Here is a 23,802-nt window from a genome sequence, read left to right as displayed (position 1 = left end):
CAGCTCCAAATCGATAACCTGTGAGAGTCAAGCATTGCAATGGAGTGTTTAGTTCCCAGTAAGGACAATTGTGGACCTATGACTTGTGATGGTCAGACAACTAATAGCCCAATTTTCAACAGAGGGTTTCAAAGACTGACCAGTTTCCAGGAGGCCTTTGTTTTTTAATCAGGGCATTCTGCCCTCATAGGGTGGAATGATCTAATAGCCTTATAGCCAGACCATAAATGACTGGTCCTTTGTTAAACTCCATAAAAATGTGAGAGGTGCCCTTATAACAGAAAGGGACAGGGTCAGTTATAATCAAAAACAAAAGAAAGTCTCCCTTGTGTCACTTAGTTCAATAATATATTCAGCAGAATGAAGTCTTGCACTCTCATACGCACACTACATTCACTCCAATATCTACACAATGAACTTTATTATATGTAAAAATGTTTCATTTATTCAAATATAAACAATATAATCATTAAAATCACAGTGATGGTATATTTAATCGACACATACTTCCCCCTTCCAGACTAGACTTTCTTCAGGTAGAAATCTGATATTTATATATAGTTATACAAGTTATACATTTCCATAGATAGTTTCACCATAGAAACAAAGAACTATCACTTTAAGCATGTACATTTTATCTACATGGCTTCACCTTAAAAATACACAAATATATCAAGATAAAAATCTAAAGTTGTCGACATGGCATTTCAGTGGATAAAACTTGATAGACGCCACCTTCTTCGGGCCAAAATTTTTTTGACAACAGAAATCTTCCTAAAAAATATAAGATATGCACAATTATATTTAAAATGGCCGTAATTACATATAAAAGCTCAGTGTTACTAGAATCATACATGCTTGCTCTATCCATATAGTTATACTAACACGCTCTTTGATTCCAATTACCAACATTTCCTACCCTGAGACCTCACCCTACAGTAACAGCAATGTGCAGTGCTGTCTGGAACACACGGTGGTGTCCACTAACACATCTTACCAGGGTGAGCGGAGTCTGTAGTCAGGCTTGAGAAAAATGTATCTCTTGCTCATACCTCTTCCCATGCTGACAGGTATGTATAGCAGACTGTGGAGAGGAACGGTCCTATTTGCTAAAACATCTCTCTTGCATGATAAGTCTTCGTAGTATAATGTATGGAAAGACTGGCCCCTCCCCTGTGACCTTTGTATTGGACCAAGTGTGTGCCGGAAGGCAGACGAAGTGTACCCATACTGCTCTATGATTGAAAATCTGTAGGAGCAGATTTACCCAACCAAAGCAAACTGAACAGGGATTTGAAACAGGGAAAGGTTGTAATGGCAGTAAAAGATGGGCACACTGCTAGAAATCAAACGTGCATAAGTGTACAGAATAGCGACCATAGATTGGTGTTGCAACTGGGTGAATGGAAAACCTGTGACACCACTCAATGGTCTAACCAGTAAGCCGGTGAGACCCAAACCATTAGAACAGATACCCTATGCACACACATTAGAAAGTACATACAATAGTCATATCATTGGCTAAGTACAAAATTGCAAAGGGTAAGGTAGCAGAATGACAGAATGACGAAGGAGTCTTGAGTAAACTGAAATCCTCAGTTCTTAATTTTCATTACATAGAAACAGCAGCCAGCCGACACGTGTTTCATCGCTCACGCGAATCTTCAGGGCTGGGAATAACAGAAAAATCACTTAGAGAGACATCACTACCCATATGGAATGTCTCTATTGCATGCACAACAGTCGTGCAGCCAGTGGCATAGATTGCTAAATCCTTGACAAGTTTGTCCATTTGGCGAAACTCGAATGAAGGAGGTGAGTAACCGTGATTGATTAATATACCATAGGTAGCCATAATTAATCCGAAATCATCAGTCAAAAGATGACAACCGTATAGTGTTGATTAACATGGAAAGTAGAGAGTGAGAGTAAGTATACATGCTCCTGTAGTAGAAGGTGTACAACGAAAGTGACAAAGGTGAGTCAACCGATCCAGAATAGTGCTAGCCAGGAGTATGGTGTATGGATATAAGAAATAATGTGAAGGAGAGGATGGTGCCAGAGTAGATTTAGATTCCTCATGGAAGACTTTTCAGACCCTGTCCAGACTCTCTGCTGAGACATATATATTCAATTGTTCTGTATTGTATGACTGATGAATTGATTACTTATTGATGACTAATAAATACTTGCTAATGATTTTAATAAAACCCCTTAAACTCACACCAAAATCTCATTATTGAATAAATATATACTTTTTTTAAGCTGCCTAAGCCCAATGAGAGATCTACGGATCTTGTGAGTGGTAATTTCTTTTTTTTAGGGTATTCCAACCCCCAATACACATGATTGGCCTTTTTTTAAACATACACAAGGGGTCAGGAAAGCACTCACCTGGCCCCTTCATTTAAAATACAAACAATTTTTCAGCCCTGGGGACTGGTCCCCGTCACATAATATGGCGGTTGCGGCTTTTCTGTGAAGGTGAGGCTAGCCAATCAGCACTTTGCTTTGGCACGTGATTCTGCGGATACCCCGCGGGTGGATCCACGGAGGATCTGTGTCCCTATATATACATATGCTTTTAAATTAATATCTCTAAAAATACTAAACAGATTCACACCAAATCACAGAAAGTGTGATCTGCAAACAAAAGCTACCTTTCTGCCAAATTTGGTGCGATTCCGTCCAGGAGTTCCGCTTGTAATCATGTTCAAAACTACCAAGGGAATTAAAATGAGGAAAACACATTTTTGGACCTCCCCTTTTTCTCGGCCCCTGCTTGACAGGCCACCCCAAAACTTTCCAGACAGAAGCTGAAATAAGTGTCAAATTTTTGGGGAACATTTTGTGTGGATCCGTCAGCCGTGCAAAAGATATAGGCAACTGAAAAACAGCTTTTTAATAGAGATCACGTCCTAAGTAGAACTACCTACTGGCGTAACATTTTTGTCTATTCTGAAAGGGAAAAGAAGGTAACATCAATGGCTTTAAGTAGGTGAATTAAGGCAATCATTTTGCTAACAGTGCAAGACAATTTGGATTCCCTCCTAGTTCAGGGGAAATTCACAAGAGCTTTGGCTGCTTCCTGTGCAGAAGGTCAGGAGAATTTATCCAAGAAATTTGTAAATCTTTCACCTGGTCCACAGAATATATTTTTATCATACATTAGGGTTTGAATTATATTTTAAACTTACACTTGAAACTGAAAAAAGGCTTTTGAATTCTATAAAATAACTTGAAGTTTTTTTGAGGTTTCTCAGTATGCACTATTAAATTAGGGCTTTGCATATATATGTTTTAATGATGAAGAAACAGGCACAAATCACTCACAGGACATTGATGATTTATTCTGAGCTTATGCATTTCAGCCCTCTGGCTTACTTGCTAATTTCAACTTAATTGAAAATAAAGCATGTTTAAATTACTTCAGAGATGATTTAATTGGTGCAACATTAAAAACGGCATGCAACAAAGGAAACTTCACAGAGGCAGCAAACTTGATTAAATGTGGGCCCTATTTTATTTCATGTATTGAGCTTAATTCCTTTTTAGAAGATTTGGTAATATTGCAGAGCCATTTGCGAATATACACAAGTATAGTATTTATGGGCACATGTAAACAAAAAAGTGCTAACAATACAAAAAAGTGGGTCCACCCTCCAGTTAGAAGACCACAATAGTCTAATGTTATCCATTACCTGCTCCACTTTCTCCAGAAAGGCATCAATGAAGTCCCTTTTCACACTCGGGTCCCAACCCTCTTTGTGCTCGGCGATAACATCCCGCAGGAAGTCGAAGAGTTTGTTGTGAGCTCTAAATATTTTCTGCTTCACTCCTGGGACGTGAACCAAGGCAGGGACCACATTCACCATCTGAAGGACGCAAGAAGAAGAAAAGCTGTGAGGTGGAGTGCTTCAAGCTCAGCCACAGGCCCACAGTGGACTTTTCCCACAATACTATAGCCATTACACACCAGCATCAAAGAACGGGCCTTTATCTACAATGGTCTAATTTCTCTTTAAATAAAAAGGAAAATGTGGGACATTGCCTGCCCATTTTGAGTAGAATTTTCTGCAAACAAGATACATTTATATTTTGAGAAAGGTAAACAGCACATACACGTTTTAGTGAATATGTTCTTAGAATACATTTTTTTCCAACAGATTGAAGTTTTAACCTGTTGTTTTTCTTTCTTTTTTTTCTTCTTTTTTTTAATTTTTTTATTTTTGGCAGTGGATGATTATTTGATACATAAGAAATAAAAAGATAAAAAATAATCACAGTTATATCACCATTGATTAATTAATCACAGAAAAGAACATAATCACCATTTTCACAGTAGGAATATACATGAAAACATACAGCAAAAAAAAACAGGTATACAATATTTTAAAATAAAATTTAATCCAGGCTAAGGAATTATATCCAATTACTAATAGGTGCCCATAATTTTTGTCCAAACATCTTCTTTTTCCGGCCCTTAAGTCTGTATACAGCGTTTTCAAGCTGGTAAATATTTAGTAGTTTAGACTGCCAGTGAGAAAAAAATGGAGGATCAGCTTCTAACCATCGGGATGTGATACAATATCTACAAACAGACATAGCTATACATAGAAAGCCTTCCTCTTCCATCGTTATAATAGCCGTTTGCTCAGCTTGAACTCCTAATATCACTAATATCACTAATTCTGATGATAATATTGGTGATTACTCCATTATATTATTTAAAAAGCCTTGCACTCCTGATATAAACTGAGCTAATTTCGGGCACTGAAAAAGCATGTGGGCTAAATCGGCGGACATGTGTCCACAACGACTACAGTTAGTACCTTTTGATGCTTGCCATTTCACCAACTTAGATGGTGTGTAATACAAATCAAAAACAGACATAAAATGCTGGCTTTTAAATGACCCATTGAACAAAACAATACTCACCATTTTTAGAGATCTATATCCACTTGCTCTATTCCGAGATATCTCCGCCATTTATCAGTATAGACCTCTAGATCATCTTTGATTCTGTTAAGCATCAGTTGGTAAATCATGCCAATTCTACTTTTTCTCCTGCAGCTTTCCAGTACCTCCATTTTACTCATAGAGCTGGTATTTTGCAAATTTTTGGACTCAAGAAAGCTGCGGATTTGTAGATATTTAAAAAAATCCCCTCTTGTAAGATAATATCTTTCTTGTAAATGAGAGTATGATACCGGTTGCCCATTCTGATATAAATCACCGAGTGAGCAGATTTTGAGATTGTACCATCTCTGAATAACAGAATCCCTAAAGATTTCAGGAAGTCGAGGGTTCCCCCAAAAAAATAATTCCATTTTATACAAAAACTAAATTTTTTATTAAATTGTTTCCAAATTTCCCACGCTGAGATCAAGACTTTAAACTTCGTTTTTTTATAGTAACTCAGTTCTATAAACCTGAGCAAACATAGTCGAGCTTCAGCTCCAAGTAGCATTTTGTAAATTGAGTGTGCCATAGCTTCATCCAGCTTAAAATCCGTAAAAATTAAGATACCCATAGTTTTTAGAAAGATTGCCCAATTGTATAGGCGAAAATTCGGAAACCCTAGCCCTCCTCTTTCTTTCGGCATTACACACCATCTAAGAGATCTTCTGGTTCTCCGAAACCCCCATAAGAACCTGGATACAGTTCTATCTAACTTATTTAAAAAAACAGAGGGGAACAAGAGTGGTATAGTACGAAATAAATACAAACATTTTGGAAATATAATCATTGTAACAGCATTTGTACGACCATATAAAGATAAATGTAAATTATTCAGCCTTTCAAGGGTTCGACTAACAGAAAGCAGTAATGGATCTGTATTAAGCCTGACAATGTCTTCCACTTTAGCTGAAATTGTCATGCCAAGATAAGAGGCTGTGGAAGCAAATACTATACCATCCGGTCTGCATACATCCGAATGTATTACCTGGGTTTTCGTGATGTTTAATTTATATCCAGATAGTTCCCCGAATTCTTGAGCAAGTTCTTTCATTTTAGGTAGGGCAGAAGCCACATCTGCAGTAATGATCGCAACGTCGTCCGCATAAGCGAAGACCTTGTGAGCTATTCGATGTAATACAACTGGGGGAATCTTTTATTAAACTATTTAAATAAGGTTCGATATATAACGCGAACAACAAGGGGGAGCAAGGACACCCTTGCCTTGTCCCCCTTGTGATCGGAAAAGGATCGGACGTGTGCATAGCTATCCGAATTACTGATTTAGGATTAGTATACAATGCCTGCACAGCACAGATAAATTCTCTTGGGTGCCCTTTCCAGGCTAAAACAGACCACAGGAACCTCCAGTCGACCCGGTCGAAAGATTTTTCAGCGCCGAGCAAGACTACGCCGATTGGGGATCCCGTGGCCTGTGCCCAATCTAATAAAGTAATAATCCGCTTAACGTAATCAGTAGTGTCCCGTTTTTTTATAAAGCTGTTCTGGATCTTAGAAACAACCGTTGGCATTATGTCTTCCAATCTATTAGCTAGTATCTTGGAGAAGATTTTACTATCTGATGTTATGAGGGATATCGGCCGATAAGATCCTAGTTCCTCTCCATTTTTCCCTTTCTTCTTAAAAATCACTATGGTAGCCATAGACCAGGATATTGGTGAATATCCTTGAAAAGTTTGTTGGAAGATTTTGAGTAACTCGGGTTTGAGCGTTTTTGAAAGACACAGTAAAATTCTAGGGGGATCATATCTGGCCCCATCGCTTTGCCTGAAGCTAACCCCAAAATAGCAGCTTCAATTTCATCCCAGGTAATTGGGGTAATTGGGGCACCCAAGAATGTTTTATCTGCATCATCAATCGGGGAACTATCAATATTCGTCAAATAGTCCAATGGATCCCTATGTACGATACTGCCATTATCCAATTTATTATATAGTGATTTATAGAAACCACTGAATGCTTTTAATATCCCGGCTTGGGTTTCTTGGACTACGTCTTCTGAATCGATGGTTTTTGTTATGTCATTCATAACAGCTTTTTGTCTTAGCCTTTGAGCTAAAACTTTACCAGTCTGCTCATTCATAGCATTCTGCCTTGTGTTGTTTATATTTAATAGCTACTTGATCAGCCAAGAAGGCATATAAGACAGCCCGATCAATGGTTAAAAGGCTATTTGGGGCATAATATCAATATTAAACGTATTAAAAAAAAAGGAAGAAATAAAAAAATTATCTAGTCGAACAAATTTCTGATGTGGTGATGAAAAAAAAGTATAACCAGGGTCAGTAGGTTGACATCTATTCCAAGCATCAAATAACCCATTGCCTACTACTAAAGCTCGCAGAGCTCTAAACATCCTGACCTTCTGGCCTTTATATCTCCCTAGTGTCCTGATATTGCACTCAGCTTCCACATGAATATTCAAATCTACACAGAAGATAAGGGGTTGAGGCCAGGAGGCAAGTTCTAGATTAACTGTATCAAACACCTCATTATCATCCAGATTTGGACCATATAGACAGCACAATGAAAATGTATTACCCTCTATAATTATTTCCACTAGTCCCCACCGCCCCCATTTGTCAGCTGAAGTTCTGACACATTTTCCAACCCCTTGTCTCATAAGTATCGCAATACCTCTTTTTACCCCTATCTGCTTAGAACAATCTAAAAGATCAAGCCCCAGGCTATGCAATATATTGTGTTTACCCCAAGATATATGTGTCTCTTGTAAACACAAAATGTCAATCCGTGAAAGTTGAATTCGTTTACGCAAAATCCCTATCTTCTTTGGGTCATTCAGGCCATTAATATTAAGCGTACATATTTAAATTTTTTTTATTCATAATGACATAGAGTTAACACCACGCCTGGTATCATAAATCCTTCTCGACCAACACTTGAACCAAAAACACATGCTGTATTAATCTGTCTGACTGAATGCACCACGAAATCTACCACTGCCTTACACCCCCACCACCACCCCCCTTCCCAACACAACCCCATCCAAAGAACTCCCCCCTCCCACCTCCCCAACATATGAGGCACAGGAACCATCAGTTCCTGTAAAGTATGGATTGCCATGCCCCCCACCCGAGAAACCCTGGAAGAAGAGAGAAGAAAGAAAAAGGAAAAACCATATAGTAGTCAAAGAGCAGCGTGATAGATAACTGATATTCGCAACATAATAGATATAAATATCATGTATCAACTCTATCACTGTTTATCTGATAGTAACAATAACAGTAGCAGTAACAGGTCAATGTTTTTTAGTAAGTGAACTTCTTACTGAATCAAACCCTGGTTTTTAGACCTCATAAAGAGTCTAAATACTCCTTTGCTTTAATTTCTAAGGAAAAATGTTGTCTGCCCTTTAACCACAGTTTTTAATTTAGCTGGATTCTGCAAGAATACAGTAGCCCCTTTTTTTGGAAATTCTGGTATTAGCTGCCTTAAATGCCAGCACTGGGAGACTGTAGCCTGGCAGAGGTCAGGTCGTACGGAAAATGAACAATTCTTAGCCACAGCTTTTTTGTCGGGACGGGCTAAACTATAGATTTCTTCCCTGGCAAGAAAGTTATTGAAACAAACTAGTATAGCCCTGGGATATTCTTCCTCTCCCGGCCTAGGCTTTCTGGTATTAAATGGGAATCTATGTGCTCTCTGCACTTCTTTTGACCAGTCCCATAATGAGAGGTCGGTGAATGCTTCGGTCAAGATTTCGATAATAAATCTTCTTACGTCGACCCCTTCCTTCTTCTCAGGTATTCTGAGAAAGCATAAATTGTTCCAGCGCGCCTGATTCTCCAGCCCAGACAGTTTGTATGAAATAACATCATCTTTGTGCACTTAACATTCTCAAGTTCACGTTTTTGTTAAATAGCTTCTTCCTCCAGTGCCAGAATTCTTGCCTCAGCCTCCGACACTCTACTAGCTGTTTCAGTGCAAAGTTTGATGGCTCGTCGCACAGCATTTTTGACTTTTGAACACGTTGCCTGAGTGAGCAGGTTTTATGCCTTGCTTTAGGCACGATGACTCATCATAGTGGTATAGATAGTAGTTAGGGTTATTTCTTTAGGATTCATTGGAGCGTCCTCCTTCCCAAATTCCTCTCCAGTTTTTAATCCCGCTTCTTCCACAGAACCCACAATAGCTGTTTCAAGCCCTTCGTGTGTTTCAGCGCGCGCCTCAATGACCATACCGGTCGTGCAATGCGAGCCTCTTTTCTTTCGCCTTCTAACCGTGGAAGCATTCGAATGTGGAGACATTGCATTATGTCTTGACTCCTCTAATCCTGCTTCGGCAGAACTACTATCTTCACTGCAATCTGCCCAATCTTTACTAAAATTCATAATCTCATCCGAGGAAGGATCAGATAATGAAAAAAAGTTCTCAACTGCCTCTTGTGTTACAAGCACCTCCAATGCCTCTAGTGCCGGGGCCGGTGATGTATTGGGGAGCCCAAGAATTCTAGTGTTCTGTAGCATCGCGTCGGAATTAGGATCCGACATTATACCATCACAGAGTTCTGTGAGGACTCCATCTCCCATAATGCAGCTGTTCTCTGAGGCCAGGTCCCTCTCACATACCCATTAAACTAAGACAGAAAGAACATCGTGTGTGATGTTAACCTTGAACACTCTACCTTGAAAACTCATAACCTTACGATTGTTTTGTGCGCTTTACTGGCTGTTTAACTTATCATAAGGGTTAGTTCCTACACCCTTTGGTTTCAGAGTTTTAGGGTTCTCTCTGTACAAGCAGCACCAACCAATACTACCTTTTCGTGACTACTTAACAACTACACGTTGTGCGCCATCAAATTTCTGAACACTTATAACCCCTCTCTGAACCGAAAGTGAAATTTTTTGCCAAGAAAACCTCTTTTGTTTAAATATTTTAGTGTTCTGTGTGTGCAAAATAGCTAACTGTTTGAAGCAAAGTTTGTTCCAAAAGCAGTTCTACAGTTATTTCGTGCCTGGAAACTTATGTTGAACAATCTCAGGTCCTGATTTTTCTGCCCTAACAATTGGTGCCTTCAACCTGTTATTTGGTCAGGTGACTAGATGTAGTTGGCAGGTGGTCTTTGTGTATTCCTCCCACACAGCTACCCAATAGGGGGCTGGATATTGGCAGGAATGGCATCCTGACTTGATGGGGGTGAGAGCTGTCACCTGTCACACTTGCACTTCAAAAACCCTGCTCCAGCTCACAGAAAAGGACTTTACACTAGCCTATTGTTCCATCAGGACAAAGAGGTAGGAAATATTTTTTCATATGTGTTGTGGCAGGTGTGTTTTTGACTGCCGTCAGAAACACCGCTACTGACCGAGTGGTGACATAGTAATATAGCAGACGGGAGACCGCCGCCACAGCCATCTTCTTGGGACCGCGGCTGTGGCAATATGGCAGTAAAACCGCCAAACTCGTCATCAGGCCTTAAATATTGTCAGACAACAATAGTTTGTCCTTAATATCACTTGCAACAAGCATTTACAATGCAACGGTCTCGCCTTTGCAAAAGTTAGAGCTATTGACATTGTTAATGACAACATTTTTTTTTATGTGTTGGTTTTGAAAACAGATAAATAAATGGCATTGTCATTTAAAATGCCAATAGCTTATTCTCTCGCAAATGCTAGATCTATTGCATTTGCACACACACACACACACAGAGCCACACACACAGAGCCACGCACACATACCGAGCCACGCACACACACAGAGCCACGCACACACACAGAGCCACACATACACACAGAGCCACACACACACACAGAGCCACACACACACACTCAGAGCCACACACACCTGTTCAGGCGCTTTTTGTGTTAAAAAACACAATTTTCTTTTTCCATGAGTGGTATTTCTAGCTGTACACCAATATTTGACTTCGAATGAGCATTGAAAGGAAGTTCGACACCATTTCATGTGCTCTTTTGAATGTGTTTCTATACATTTTAAGACACAGAAGCGCCGAAAAGGGGCTGCTGCTCAAATACCACTCTGGTTCAGAGGTTTACATTTTACAAATTGAAATCAAACGCCGTCCTGCCGATAATTAGTAATTTTCCATCTTTGATGCCTTAATTACCCACGTTATAGCGATGAAAGGAAAAGAAATTAAAGAAACATGAGAGTAAAATCATAACTGTTTTTTTTTGTTTTGTGTTGCTGAAGGGAGACTACCTAATTATGGAAAACAACCAGTTGTCTCCTGAAACCTCACTGACTCTTCAATGTTCAGTGAATATTGAATATTAAACATGGTGCTCAACAGCCCAGTCATGTACAAAATGCAGGTCTACGTAGACTGCTGGAGCTCTCACAGGTATCAGCTACTTTGGACAGAGTTATTCTCCAGAGACAATGGGCATCGCCTAAAGTTACGTCGGCGTGCACCACCTACCAAAGGGTGTGTCTCAGGCAGCTGTCTCGTGCAATATTGTGACAACACTTATAGCGCTTCATTACCCTGACAACGCGGTGAAGCTCATTAGCAGATGGGTAGCTCGCTACACCAATATATAGTGCTTCTTTCTCTGACAAGGCCCTGAAACTCATTAGTTTTCTGCACCAAACACTATTCAAATGTACGGACAGCAAGGCCTGCAGGGTCGGCAATATTTCGGTATCACTTGAAAGCAATAGGAGGGCTATTTTATGCCAACATCCAATTTACAGGGGCAGCTCCACTAACCACCTTGTTAAGGGAGGCTGGGCACTGCTCATGCCAAAAACAGAATTACGATGCAATTATAAACCTAATAATTTGTAGTTAAACAACATGCCCAGTTGGCTTACTCCCTCCTTGGCTCCATATCCGATCCTAACAAAAGGACTGGCTAAGAAAATAATGTTTAGTGCCTCTTTTCTCGCGACACGCGACTTGCATTAATGACCACACGGGATGTTTGCAGCAGGGATAAAGGCTCTACTGGTACCCAGCACGTGGCAGCTACTGGCTGATCATTGTTCGCAGGGTTATGGTTTCAGATGCTAATACCGGCACTGGAACAACAATCACAACAATCAATTAAAGAGGCCGATTTTCTATACATGCATGCACTGCACTCAACACGTAATAGATATAGAATAGTTAACAAACAGAAAAGTGCATTGGAATATGTGAAAAAATGTGTGTTTATTGGGCTTCTCATGATAGTCAGCATGACTCTAGAAGCAATTGTGTCCTTCCGTCACTTGCAACCCACCAGACTTGGCCTGGGGGCGTGCCCATAATAGGATAGGCAGGTGCAATTCACAATAAAATAATCAGGACAGGTCCTACACCGATTATGTCTGCGTGGAAAGAGTTAAGGACCCTGATTTTATATATTGTTTCTTTCAGCAGTTTAGCTTCCAAGCAGTCTACGTTTGTGAAGACAGGAGAAATCAGACAGCTTAGTTGACAGCCTCTGATAGAGAAGACTCGGACTGAGCGCTCTCTTGTGAAAGGCAGAGCTTCACACGCACACACATTGCTAGCACCGAGAGCGGCCAGAAGGCAGCGTAAGTGTATAGACTTTTCAACAGTAGTAGTAAGAATAAGAATACGACTATTAGAGGGGAAGGAAAACAAGAACATCAACAGTGGACACTCTTATATGGAGCTTTCTGCCACTACTGTGTTCTTTCAGTACCTAAATAAACGGTACTTATATTACCGACCTCGGAAGGATGAAAGGCTGAGTTAAGAGCTGGATTCCAACGCGCGAGATGAAGGCTTCACGTGGATCCATCTCATGGTGACCAGACAGTCCGCCCTCTTACTAAAAGGGTCTCTACAGCGCCCCCAATGATATTCTAGGCTCGCATAATTTTTAAGAAACACTGGCCCCCAGTGTGAGAACGACAAAGAGACACTGTCAGCTGGGGACACCAGCGACTTCTCCCACCCGCCTGGTGTTCCTTCAGGATACTCGAAGAAGCACTAAGCGCCTTGTGAGGGGTTCAAAAAAGGTGGACAGCAGTGCACAAACCCGCAGGACGCCCCTCCCCAGCTTCCCGCAAGGGCTGAAACAAAATGCAATGAACCAATATCCAAATGGAGGGTTTGGGGTATTGCCTCAAAGCCTCCTGCATCACGACTATAAGAATAATGAATTGCTTCCCTTATGCTGAACGAATAACGCTACAATCCGGGGATTGGAGGGGGGACCGTGAGCATCAGCTACAGCTCAGACATGGGGGAGGGAAGGGGGTGTGCACTGCTGCGGGAGAATAAGGCCAGCCTGGAGGGAAACGAGGCCTTACTTAGCAACGCTGCCACCGTGTTCTGCTGAAAGCATCAATATGTTTTCAATTAGCGCTTCATAACGCACTAATGTTATTTCTAAGTAGCGTAGTTAGCGTGATAATGTTAGAAGTTTTAAAGATGATAATTTTACTAACTTCAACGTAAAAACCTGACCTCTCTGTGCCCCTAACTGTGATGCAGTGCTATGGGGACGGCAGAAATAAACAAGCATTGTTTGGAAATAGTCAATGGTACCTATGTGTCAGAACTGTGTTGACACTACAACCAGCGAGTTTATTTTGCATGTTTTATTAATCATAACTCTACCAGGAAGGTGTCAGCGCACTGTACAGAGAACCACTCAGGACATGCTTGCACAGTAACCATGGCAACAGAGATGCAGCCGCTCCCCTGTAATGAGGGGCAGTGGCTACTCAATCATACTCGTTGCAGGGCGAGGCACCATGCCCCATGGAGTGTGTGAGTGCAAAAAAAACCTCTTATCTAAATCGCAATTATGATTGCCATCATTGTTATCTTTGTCATCATTATTACCATGGTTATACCTATTATAATTTTTTATTATTCTGCCGGATTTCGATAACGGCGGTATAAAGCGCCGAGCCAGCAGCGCTATACAAGAAAGGGGGCATTCATCATTTTGCAGATGCTGGAACGGGTGGTGGGTCACAGCAGCCAATCAGATCACTTACGTCGCATGCCCTTTAATTAAAGTGCTGTGAGAAACTGCATGAATTGGGCTGTCCATTCATAAAAACACTGCTTAATTTGTGCCGGTGGTTAGGTGCATGCTCTGACGTTTGGTGATCCGCACTTATTTTTAACCCTCAGAGTTTGACCCAGAACAAGAATGAGAAAGGAAGCAAAGAGGGGGGGGGGGGTAGGAGGAAGAGAAATATTGGAGAAAGGGAGAAAGCAGGTATGAATAAGAATCAGCAGTGAGTAAGATAGAGAGCAGGTGAAAAAAAGAGCCCTGAGATGAGATTAAGACGAGGTTGTCTCAGTGTTGGTGGATGCGGACATTCAGTAGAACTAGCAGCAGGCTCCTGGGAACGGCTCCGGGCCCCTGCGTTTATAGTTTTACCAGATTAAGCTTTGCATAAAATGCAGAGCAGCACCTGAGGGGGCCAGGAGCCACCGTCCTCCCTCCATTGTCTCGAAAGCCACAGCCTGAGTGCATGCTCGGGTGCAAGGGAAGGTTTACACGCTGCTTCTAATGGAAGAGATGCCCCAGGCCCTTTAAAACCCAACAAAATAGATGCGGTTTAATTAAAGTACAGATGGAGCAGGCTACACTTCTATGCAGACACATATTTGTAAGAGCCACATTCTGTAATTAACACCCGCCCCTACATATATTTGCTAGGAGTAGACATTATACATTGTAATAATAATAACAGAGTATCTAAGTAGCAGAGTGCACGGGGACATTGATTCTGCACACATATTTATATGTGGACACATTATTAAATATAATTCAAACCTGCCGGCATTTGACAGGCATGAGCTGTTTGGACTTTGTTTACGCAGCAAATTTTCTCTCTTCTTTGTGCTTGAAGGTGGACTCAGGGCGCCCCTGAACCTGCCTTTAGCGATTGCGAGATGAAGAGTTAATTATAGGGAGGACAACGCGAAACGCTGCCAGGTGTCGAGTTCCCACCAGCTGCTCTGGATTTTAAAGGGCAGTAATCTAATTAGGGGTACAAACTTTATATTCTGGACTATGTTTGTTTATCTGTGATCTGTGTATTGGAGGCCTTAACACACAGCTGTTATAGGAAAATGCAAGCTTACCTCAAAACAAACATAAGAAACGTTCGCAATGTAAAATGTGCCCTCTCTATTCATTACGTTACTAATAGGAGCTCCCTTCAGTTACAGCACTTCACACTTTATTCGACAAACAACGCCCATAGCCCTGGACAGTAGCAATTACACATTTCTCACATAGACTAGTAAATAACTACTTGCCAGTGAAAACCAGTCCCGCACACACACCACCTATTTTAATACTGCAGCCTGCAAAACATATACTCGACAAATAGTATATCGTATATTGCACAACTACACGCTTGTTTTACGCAAATATCACACATATCTATTAGGTACAAGAATTTTTTTACAATCAACGCAATACCAGACACCACTTATACACCAGGACATCAACAGGGCCCTCGGGGCGCACCTCTTCCAGCAGGAATGCAAGCTCCTGTGCTAATTTCCGTTTGTCACCAAGTTCCATCAGTCACCAAAGCACTGTTTTTGAACTTACCGCTATTTATATTTTCGTTTCCTGCCGTACTTATGATGCCATCTTAACATATCTTATAAATACCTAGCCAGGCTTAGCAGATATGCACTTTGTAGGCTTTGCCTTCACCTTTCTCTTCCTCTCCGTATTTATTACTGTTCTGTAAATAATGGACATTTTAACCATTAGTTGTTATGCGCTCCAGCCTCCAACATGGTTTACTGTATGATTAATGGCGCTCAGAAAGCGCGGTGTCCCTGAAGCCGTGCTGATGGAGGGAGCGAGCGAGGAGAGGAGGCCCAATCCGGGAGACAGGGAACAGGGGTGTGACGAACACGATCAACGCCCCTTCCTATCAAAACAAGATTATGCAACCTGGATTCTATTTAATAATAAAAAAACAGCTCGGAGAGAATAACAGCTCACAGAGAATAATACGCCAACTGTTTTTTAATGAATGAAATATACACGTTGCACAATCGGGTTTTTCTCAAGCAAATATAGGCATCTGGTTTCCATAAAAGCACAGGGAACGCCCTTCCAGAACTGCCGAGCTAAACACAGCTCGCACCGACACCAAATAGCGTGGACTGTTAAACCGCTGTAAAAGAAAGCGCAGAGGCCGAATCTATGCACTCTAGGGAATCGGAGAACGCAGATGAACAAATACTGCGTGAAAACTGTAAAGCAGTTGAACTATTGGAAAGTAGGTTTCTTTTCCGATTGGAAGATGACTCGACAGCATTTCTGACGACGCAGTACTTTTAAACTTTCATTTCCGATTTAATCACGTGTCTGAACGTATTGCTTCCTGTTGGGTAGGAGTAGCAAAAGCATCGAATCTTCTCCAACAGAGGCCTGTCTGAGGCAAGGAAAGGGGAACGCTGGGACTTCCACTTAAATTGGTACTTCTTACAAAGAAAAGGAAAACAAGCTCTTAAAATAAAAAAAATAAAAGTGGAGGCAAAGTAAACAAGTCAGGTCCCGGGCCGGCAGCCAATCAACGCGCGGCCCGGGGAATGACGTCACAGGATTGTCCCGGGCCGGCAGCCAATCACAGCGCGGCCTGGGACAAGGGGCGGGACTTAAAAAAAGAGTCAGAAACGCCCCCGAATCGCGTTTTCACGGGGAAAGCGTGATTGACAGCCAATCTCTTCCAATGGCTAGCCTCCATTTATGGAGCTAGCCAATGGAACAGAGGGCGGGACTAAGCAGTACACTGTAGAGACAATAGATTTCTCCTGGGCAGAGCTAGAAGCTCCAGCCTCAGGCGAAACCTAAAAATAGCTCCACATTGGAGTTAATATCAGAAAGTCGACATAAACGAGTCAATATTTTTGTATAAGATGTATAGACCACAATATTTATGCCGAGGATGTTTTGGTCAATGATATTCCCACAAACAATGAGATATGGACTCTCTTATTATTAATTTATTGGCAGTTCATTGAGAATCGTACATTTTAAGCATACCGGACCTTTCTTTCAATTTGTTTAGGTGTCGAAGAGAACTTTAGGGGAAATATGGTGTTTCTCCTCAAACAAAATAATTTTTGAGAATACAAAGGTCCAATTACTATGGTTTAAAGTACGTAAGTCTCATGACATGGTTAATTTGGACCTAAGTTCAGTATTTTACTACCTTTGCATTAAGGTATTAAGGCGTTCAATGAATAGAGTCCAATTTTACGAATTGAACATCTGGACATCAAAGAAGCACAGTGGACAAAGAGCATTGCCACCAACACCAGCAACGCAAGAAGAAGTAAGGGAATAAAGTAAATCAGTGTTCATAGATCAACTACATGCACCCAATATACGCTGCATAATCAAACCTTAATATGAGATGAATGACCAAATGTACACCACGCATTTCTCATAAATAAATGGTTCTATATACTAGTATGCTGACTGCTTTGTAGTCAAGTGAACAGTGTATTTCAAACTAAGAGGACTAGTTTGACAGCACGGAAAAACATTCATACAAAAACGATTTGTATGTACTCTGACTCCAACTGTTTTGAGTCTTACGAAGGGTTGTAATTAACAGACATACCTCTCGTGGTAGCTGTGATATTTTCTAATGCTGCTAAATGCCACTATCTACTGCATCATGCATCAGTCAACTGTTTTGTGGTTGATTTCTATTTATAAGCCTGTATAACAGGTGCCACCAGAAGCAATTAGGAAATCAGAAAGCTGGTGAGCAGGAAGACTTTAAATAATCCTTGTAATGAAGGAGCTCCTTAAAGAACAACCAATGGGGCTAGCAGGAGCAGAATATTAATGATACTCTTACTGTCAGAAAGCACCCTTTCCCAAAAATTTGAGCAGATTTGTAGGACCACCATGTCTGCACTATATTGCCTGAAAGATGGCAACCTCACCAACACTGCATCGGGGAGCTGGAGTATGTTTCATTCTATCTGGCTGCGGTCAAGTACAATCTATATAGGAGCGTAAAACTGTTGCACTTATGCAGGATGCTAATTGATACTTTCAAGGTCTGAATGCAGATCTGTTGCAGTAATCTATTTCATAATATCCATGCCAAGGTTGTTTTCCAGATTGGAGGAAACCAGAAGAGAATATGTAAAAGACAAGGGCTTGCAAATATAAGGATGAGTAAGCAGTGATTTGAAAGGAGTGCTGGCCCTTAACATTTTTAGATCACACTGATTTTTGATCTATTCAAATTTGGACATATTGAAGACATAAACAAGTAACAAAAACAATGCATTGCATGCTTCAGACTAAAGAGGAAATGCCACAGTGTGAGGTTGATCCAAGTTGCGCAATCCACCCAAGTTGCACACATCATGCAATTTAGACATATATGCTGTGTAAAATCTGGATTACAGAAGAGCAGAGTATGAGGAGAGGGATAAGAACTGACTGGGTAATTTAGCCTCTGAGAGTATAGTATGTCAACTAACTAGGACAGCAGAGGCCATGGCCTCTGCTCCCCCAGTGCAGAAGAGACCAGGCAGGTGGGGATTTTTGTCTTCAACTAAGTTTTCGGTGCAGTGGCTTCACTGAAGGCACTGAATTTGTCAAAAGGGTGGCAAGTTTGTTGCAGCAGCTCAATAATGTTTTTATTTTTTTTAAGATACAAAACCCAAAATGTTTTTGGAAAACCAGAAAAAACAGCTAACACGTAGGATTCTTTCTACCTTTGAATGAGAGCCATTGTGCATGTTCTCTACTTCAGACCACCATACCTCACAAGGTAGGAAACCATGCCTCTGAGGTAGTAAAAACAAGTAATCATAATACTGTACTAAAAGGTCAAAGTTGTGTGCCAGCACAGCCAAAGGTCCCTGACTATAAACCCAGTGTTTGACGGACTCTAGATAAAGTAAGGGGATCCTCAAGTATGCTGTTGAAGGAACACTTCAGGTTTACCAGTGTTCCTGCTCTGCCAAGCGCTATATGAATCCTTGAGTTTTTAACTTTCTACATCTAATCCTCTATTATGCTAGCATGGATATAGGTACATTGGTAGTGCTCTCCTGGAGGTATTCAGATGGTATGCAAGAAAGGGAGCACAAGGACTGAGCAACATAATTGCTTAGTATGCTTTTTCATCAAAAGCTAAACACCTATCCAGAAGATATTTTAGACTGGCAGCTAATAAATACTTTCCACATCTGGAACTGCTATACCTCAATCTTTAATGGCCCAAGAAAATTACTCATCTCAAAATCTTCAGAGATTTGTCAGCCCGAAAACACCGGAAAGTATACTTTGAAATATTTGGATAATGTAAAGAGGGATCTTAATAGGGAGCATTTGTACTATGTATAGAATCAAGTAGAAAATGTATCTTGACGGCTGCCTTATGTCCTAGTAATTGTATCTTCAATGTGGGGGAGTAACCTGTACAGGGAACATCCAACCAGAAACATTACCTATTCAACCATCTATGTGCCATTGAGGCACAGCTATATCTGGAAGTCCAATCCAAAGAAGACATATTCTTTCTCAGCCAATATCCTAAAAGACAATCAAACTTTGATTTCCTCCAACCACCTGAATCTAAACCCAATGAATACAGAATTTTTCCTGATTTCTTCCTTTCCCAGTTAGACCCGGGTTCCAAGACTGACTGAACTCACTAGACATTTTAAGCTGACATCCTAAGCACACTGAATTTACCAAGTTTCTTAGGTTAAACTTCAAAATAATCTAAACTTACAAGCTCACTGAAATGCCACAATTAAAAGTTGGCAACTTGATATCAAGATGCTCCAAAACATTAAGGGCCTGATTATGATAGCTGGAGGGCAGTCGAATCGCTGCCCGGTATCGCAGTGGTCAGGAGACTGCCCGACAAGCAGGTGGCGGTCTGACTGCTGCATTGCAATGCGACTGCTGAGCTGGTGTCGCAAAGTGCTCCATTTCATGGCGGCTTGTGCTGCGGCCCAGGAAAAGCTCTGCAGCATGTCACCATGAAAAGGAGCACTTTCTGCACATCCATGGATTGTGTGCCATGCACCAGGTGCTGCATGGCACATGGTGCATGGAGGTGCGTGTGCGCACCATATATGCCCCCAGGGCCCCTTTACAATGGTCCATGATGGATGAGGTCCAATTAGGGCCCCCAAATTCAGGTTCCGACAGCCTTTTTTGGCAGTCTTCCCACCATGAAAGGGCTGTTGGAAAAGGATATCATTCTCCCAACGGCGGTGCCTCCTCTGGCACCCCTGACATTTGAGACTATGAATCCAACCGTTGCCTTGTTGGGATCACTGATCCTGAGGAAGTGTCAGTCTCCCTCCTGACAACTGTGGGTCTGTCTGCCAGTATTGTAATCTAGTTGTCGGACCGAGAGGCTCTTGGTGGGCAGACCACCACAGACGGCCTGTCGGTGGCAGTTCACTGGGGAAGGCTTAGGTAACCACCGGGCCTGGAAAACTCCAATACTTTGGGATGGAGTATTTATTTATCTGGGTCATTACATTGTGATAGATCTGATCTGCTGACATTTTCGAAGGGAAAAATGTGGGGTGTGGGAGTGATTGGAGCACTCATAATTCCAGTGTGTGGTAACTCCTATCACTGCACTCATCAGAATATAACAGGGCAGGCATAATTAAGGACTTAGTAAAGGTTGTGTGAACGAGTGCCACTGTAGTATTCATGACTTACCTGTGGAAGTAATTCACCAGTAGTTTTTATTATATCCTCGAATAGCCTCATCACCGTTAGGAATTTTTTATCATCATACTCAAATCGATCTCCAAAAATGATGGAGCAGATCACATTGCTCACAGCATTATTTAGCATGAGATATGGGTCAAATGGGTGGCCTGGAAAGAGAAAGCATAGGAAAGCTAAAGTGAAACTTTTTTATGGATAAAAATTACAACACAGCTTCTGACACTGAAAAATGTGGTCAGCAGCTCTTTAGCTCTATAACTGAATGTACAGGAACAGACAGCCAGGGCTGACCTGGGCTCTAGAACGGAAGGGACAGGAACAGGCAGCCAAGACAAAAACAATATGGGATATAGGAAGATTTTCCTGGGCATTTTTTTAAGTGATGCATAGAATAGGGTTCATTTTAATTCCTTACCTCCATTATTTTCTATCGGAGGGTGTTGCACTATTGACGGAACTTACTACTTTCTTTGTAGTATCTTGCACACAGATTTTGTGAATAGCCAGAAGTTGTAAATTACTCAAAAGTGTAAGCTTCCTTCATGAATAAGGCCCTTTGAACAGAGCAGTTGGGCCATGTGGGAAGGTCGGTACAGAGTCAATACTGGTGGTTGTTTAACAGATGACAATCAGTATTTATGTAACTATCTAGCGAAGATTTGAAGGTTGAAGTTTGAAATTTATATTTTCATCAGATTATTTTGGTACTGGTCTCCGAGAAGAAAGCCCTTGATCTAAGGGCATTTTGAAGCAGTTTCTAATGTATTTGATTAGGAAAATGTGTATAATACTTCTTTGAACGGGAGATTGCTTTAAATGCATGCTGGTTGCCTGATGCGCCATTTTGACTTTGGGCATATGATGCTCTTTTAAAATGCACACAAAACTCAGTGTGCGGTTGTTTATTTACTGATGGTCTCCCTAACAGAACAGAGTCTGTTATGGAGATCATCTCTGAGGTGACATTTTTTTATATAGCCAGAGAAAATGTATTCAAATTTCGTGGAAAATTGGAAGTATTTGTTAACTATGCGATCACAGTTAAGTGCGCTAATTTTTATGAATTACCTTATGCAATATAAACAAATATAAAGAAGACTTAAGGAAGGAGACTTGCCTAAATAAATATTATCAGAAGAGATTTTGAGATTAGGCAGTAATGTCAAATATATGCATGGCACATCCTTAGGAAGAACAAGTTCAGAAAGAGATCATTGAAAATATGGTTCTAAAACATGTAGAGGAATCTGTGCATGAGGCATTCCAAGATGTCTTACCATGGAAAAAGAAAGGTGATAATAAGGAATTCTGGTCCTTATCTGAAGATGAATGTGTGGTCAATAAAACTACTAGTGGGAAATATTTGCGAAAAAAGAAAGATTTAGGGAATACTGACAAGTCAGCAAAAAACAATGTGTCGCTGGCAACACAGAAGTCAGAGGTGTCCATAGAACCACACAAACAGGGCTGGTTCACCCTGCAAAATATGAAGTCTTTAAACAAGCTTACTTTAATGATGACCTTAATAATGTAGATGAATATGTTTTGGATTTAAATACTTACAAATGTTCACAAAACAAATGTATGGATTTTAATGAAGTTTCTCAAATATTTTAAAGGTTACATTAGGTCAAAAAGTTATTTTATTCTAAAGAGATGATACCCCACAGTTCTGGCTGGTGGCCCTCAGAAAATGTGACTGATTATATTAAATTGTGGATTAGAAAGCCTTTGGTGAAAGAAGAGAGAGTAAATATGAGAGATGTTACTTCATGTCCAATAGTAGGACCCTTTAACTCAAAATGATGATCCTGAACTAATTACCTATTTACTGAAGGTGGGAAGAGACCCCTGGAAGCATTTAAAATGTATTCTTAAACAATATAAAGGTAGGCTGTTAGATAAATTGGGTCTTGTGACACGTAAACTGGATTTGGTGTAAGTTGCTTATCTTAAAGGTGATGACCTGAATTTTTCTCTTTTTCTTTCTTTTTTTTTTTTTTTTTTAATATCTTTATTATTTCCATACTTTGCACAGTTTACACATCATACATTTATACATTTTGTATAATACTTTTCATATTATTTGCCTATAAGGTAAAACATAAGATCGGCAATAACGACTCATTTGATATATGTAAATAATAAAAAAAAAAACAAAGAGGAAAAAAACAAAAAAAAAAACAAAAACCAAGGGATAGCCCTTAATCTTACTGAGGCCCCATATTCTCTTTCCATCTAGTTATGGGTTCCCATATTTTTAATCCTCTCATTTTACCTCTTATCCCTTTTCGGGAATAAATAGGTTTCTCCAAGTTATAGGCTGCCAATAAATTAGCCAACCAGGTTTGCATAATAGGAGGATTTTTATCTAACCAGGCTCTAGCTATAGTCAGTCTGTAAACTGCAGCAGCCACAAAGATAAACCCTTTATGTACTATACCTCCATCCTGATCCATCCCCAACAATAATATTGATGGTGTGAGGGTTATGCTTAACTTCAATGACCTAATTAGAAATCGTTCAATATTTTCAATCAGAGTATACAGTTGTGGACAGGTGGCGAAAACATGGATTATATCTGCCTCTGGATGATTGCACCTTGGACACGTGATGCCCGTAGTACCTCCCCATTTAGCTATTTTTGCTGGGGTAAAATATAAAAAGTACAACGTTTTATAGTGCTGTGATTGTAGAGGTGCCGAACATAAAACCGTACGCGCAAGCTCAAGTGACTCTTGAAATAATTCTTTTGGTATACTCAATTTAGATGCCCATTTGTTACTAAATTTCTCCATATCATCTGCTTTTCCTTTCACCAGGCATGCATACAGGCTCCTAATTGTACAGTCTGCAGAGATTTGTATTTTCTCTAAAATTTCATTACTCTGATATCCTGCAGGTCCTCCTTGTTTATTACCCAGGAAGCTCCTAACCTGAAGGTATTTGAAGAAAGATCTCCTATCAATGTCGAATTTCGTCACAAGATCTGTAAACTGTAACATCGCTTCAACCCCTCTGAGGTCCCCAATCTGATCAATTCCCCTTTCAGCCCAGCCAGCCATTGTACTGTCCGCAAAAATTGCTGCAGGCAATGACCTATTCTTGTATAATCTAACATATCTATTAAACCTGCCAAGGCCGGACT

General features: G+C 40.6%; 1 protein-coding gene across 1 annotated transcript in view; it reads right to left on the bottom strand.

Moving 5' to 3' along the window:
• LOC147666505 (cytochrome P450 2D6-like) overlaps positions 1–23,802 on the bottom strand; it is a 307,017-nt gene that overhangs the window by 189,106 nt on the left and 94,109 nt on the right. The window contains exons 5-6 of the mRNA XM_086949032.1: positions 20,643–20,803; positions 3,702–3,875 (exon numbers count right to left, since the gene is read on the bottom strand). Coding sequence (XP_086805158.1) covers positions 3,702–3,875; positions 20,643–20,803 — 335 coding nt within the window. The remainder of the gene's footprint in view (positions 1–3,701; positions 3,876–20,642; positions 20,804–23,802) is intronic.

Source organism: Lissotriton vulgaris, unplaced genomic scaffold, assembly GCF_964263255.1.
Source record: "Lissotriton vulgaris unplaced genomic scaffold, aLisVul1.2 SCAFFOLD_2750, whole genome shotgun sequence".
Lineage (NCBI taxonomy): Eukaryota > Metazoa > Chordata > Amphibia > Caudata > Salamandridae > Lissotriton > Lissotriton vulgaris.
Note: the sequence above shows the minus strand (reverse complement) of the source record. Positions and strands in the feature narration are given on the sequence as shown.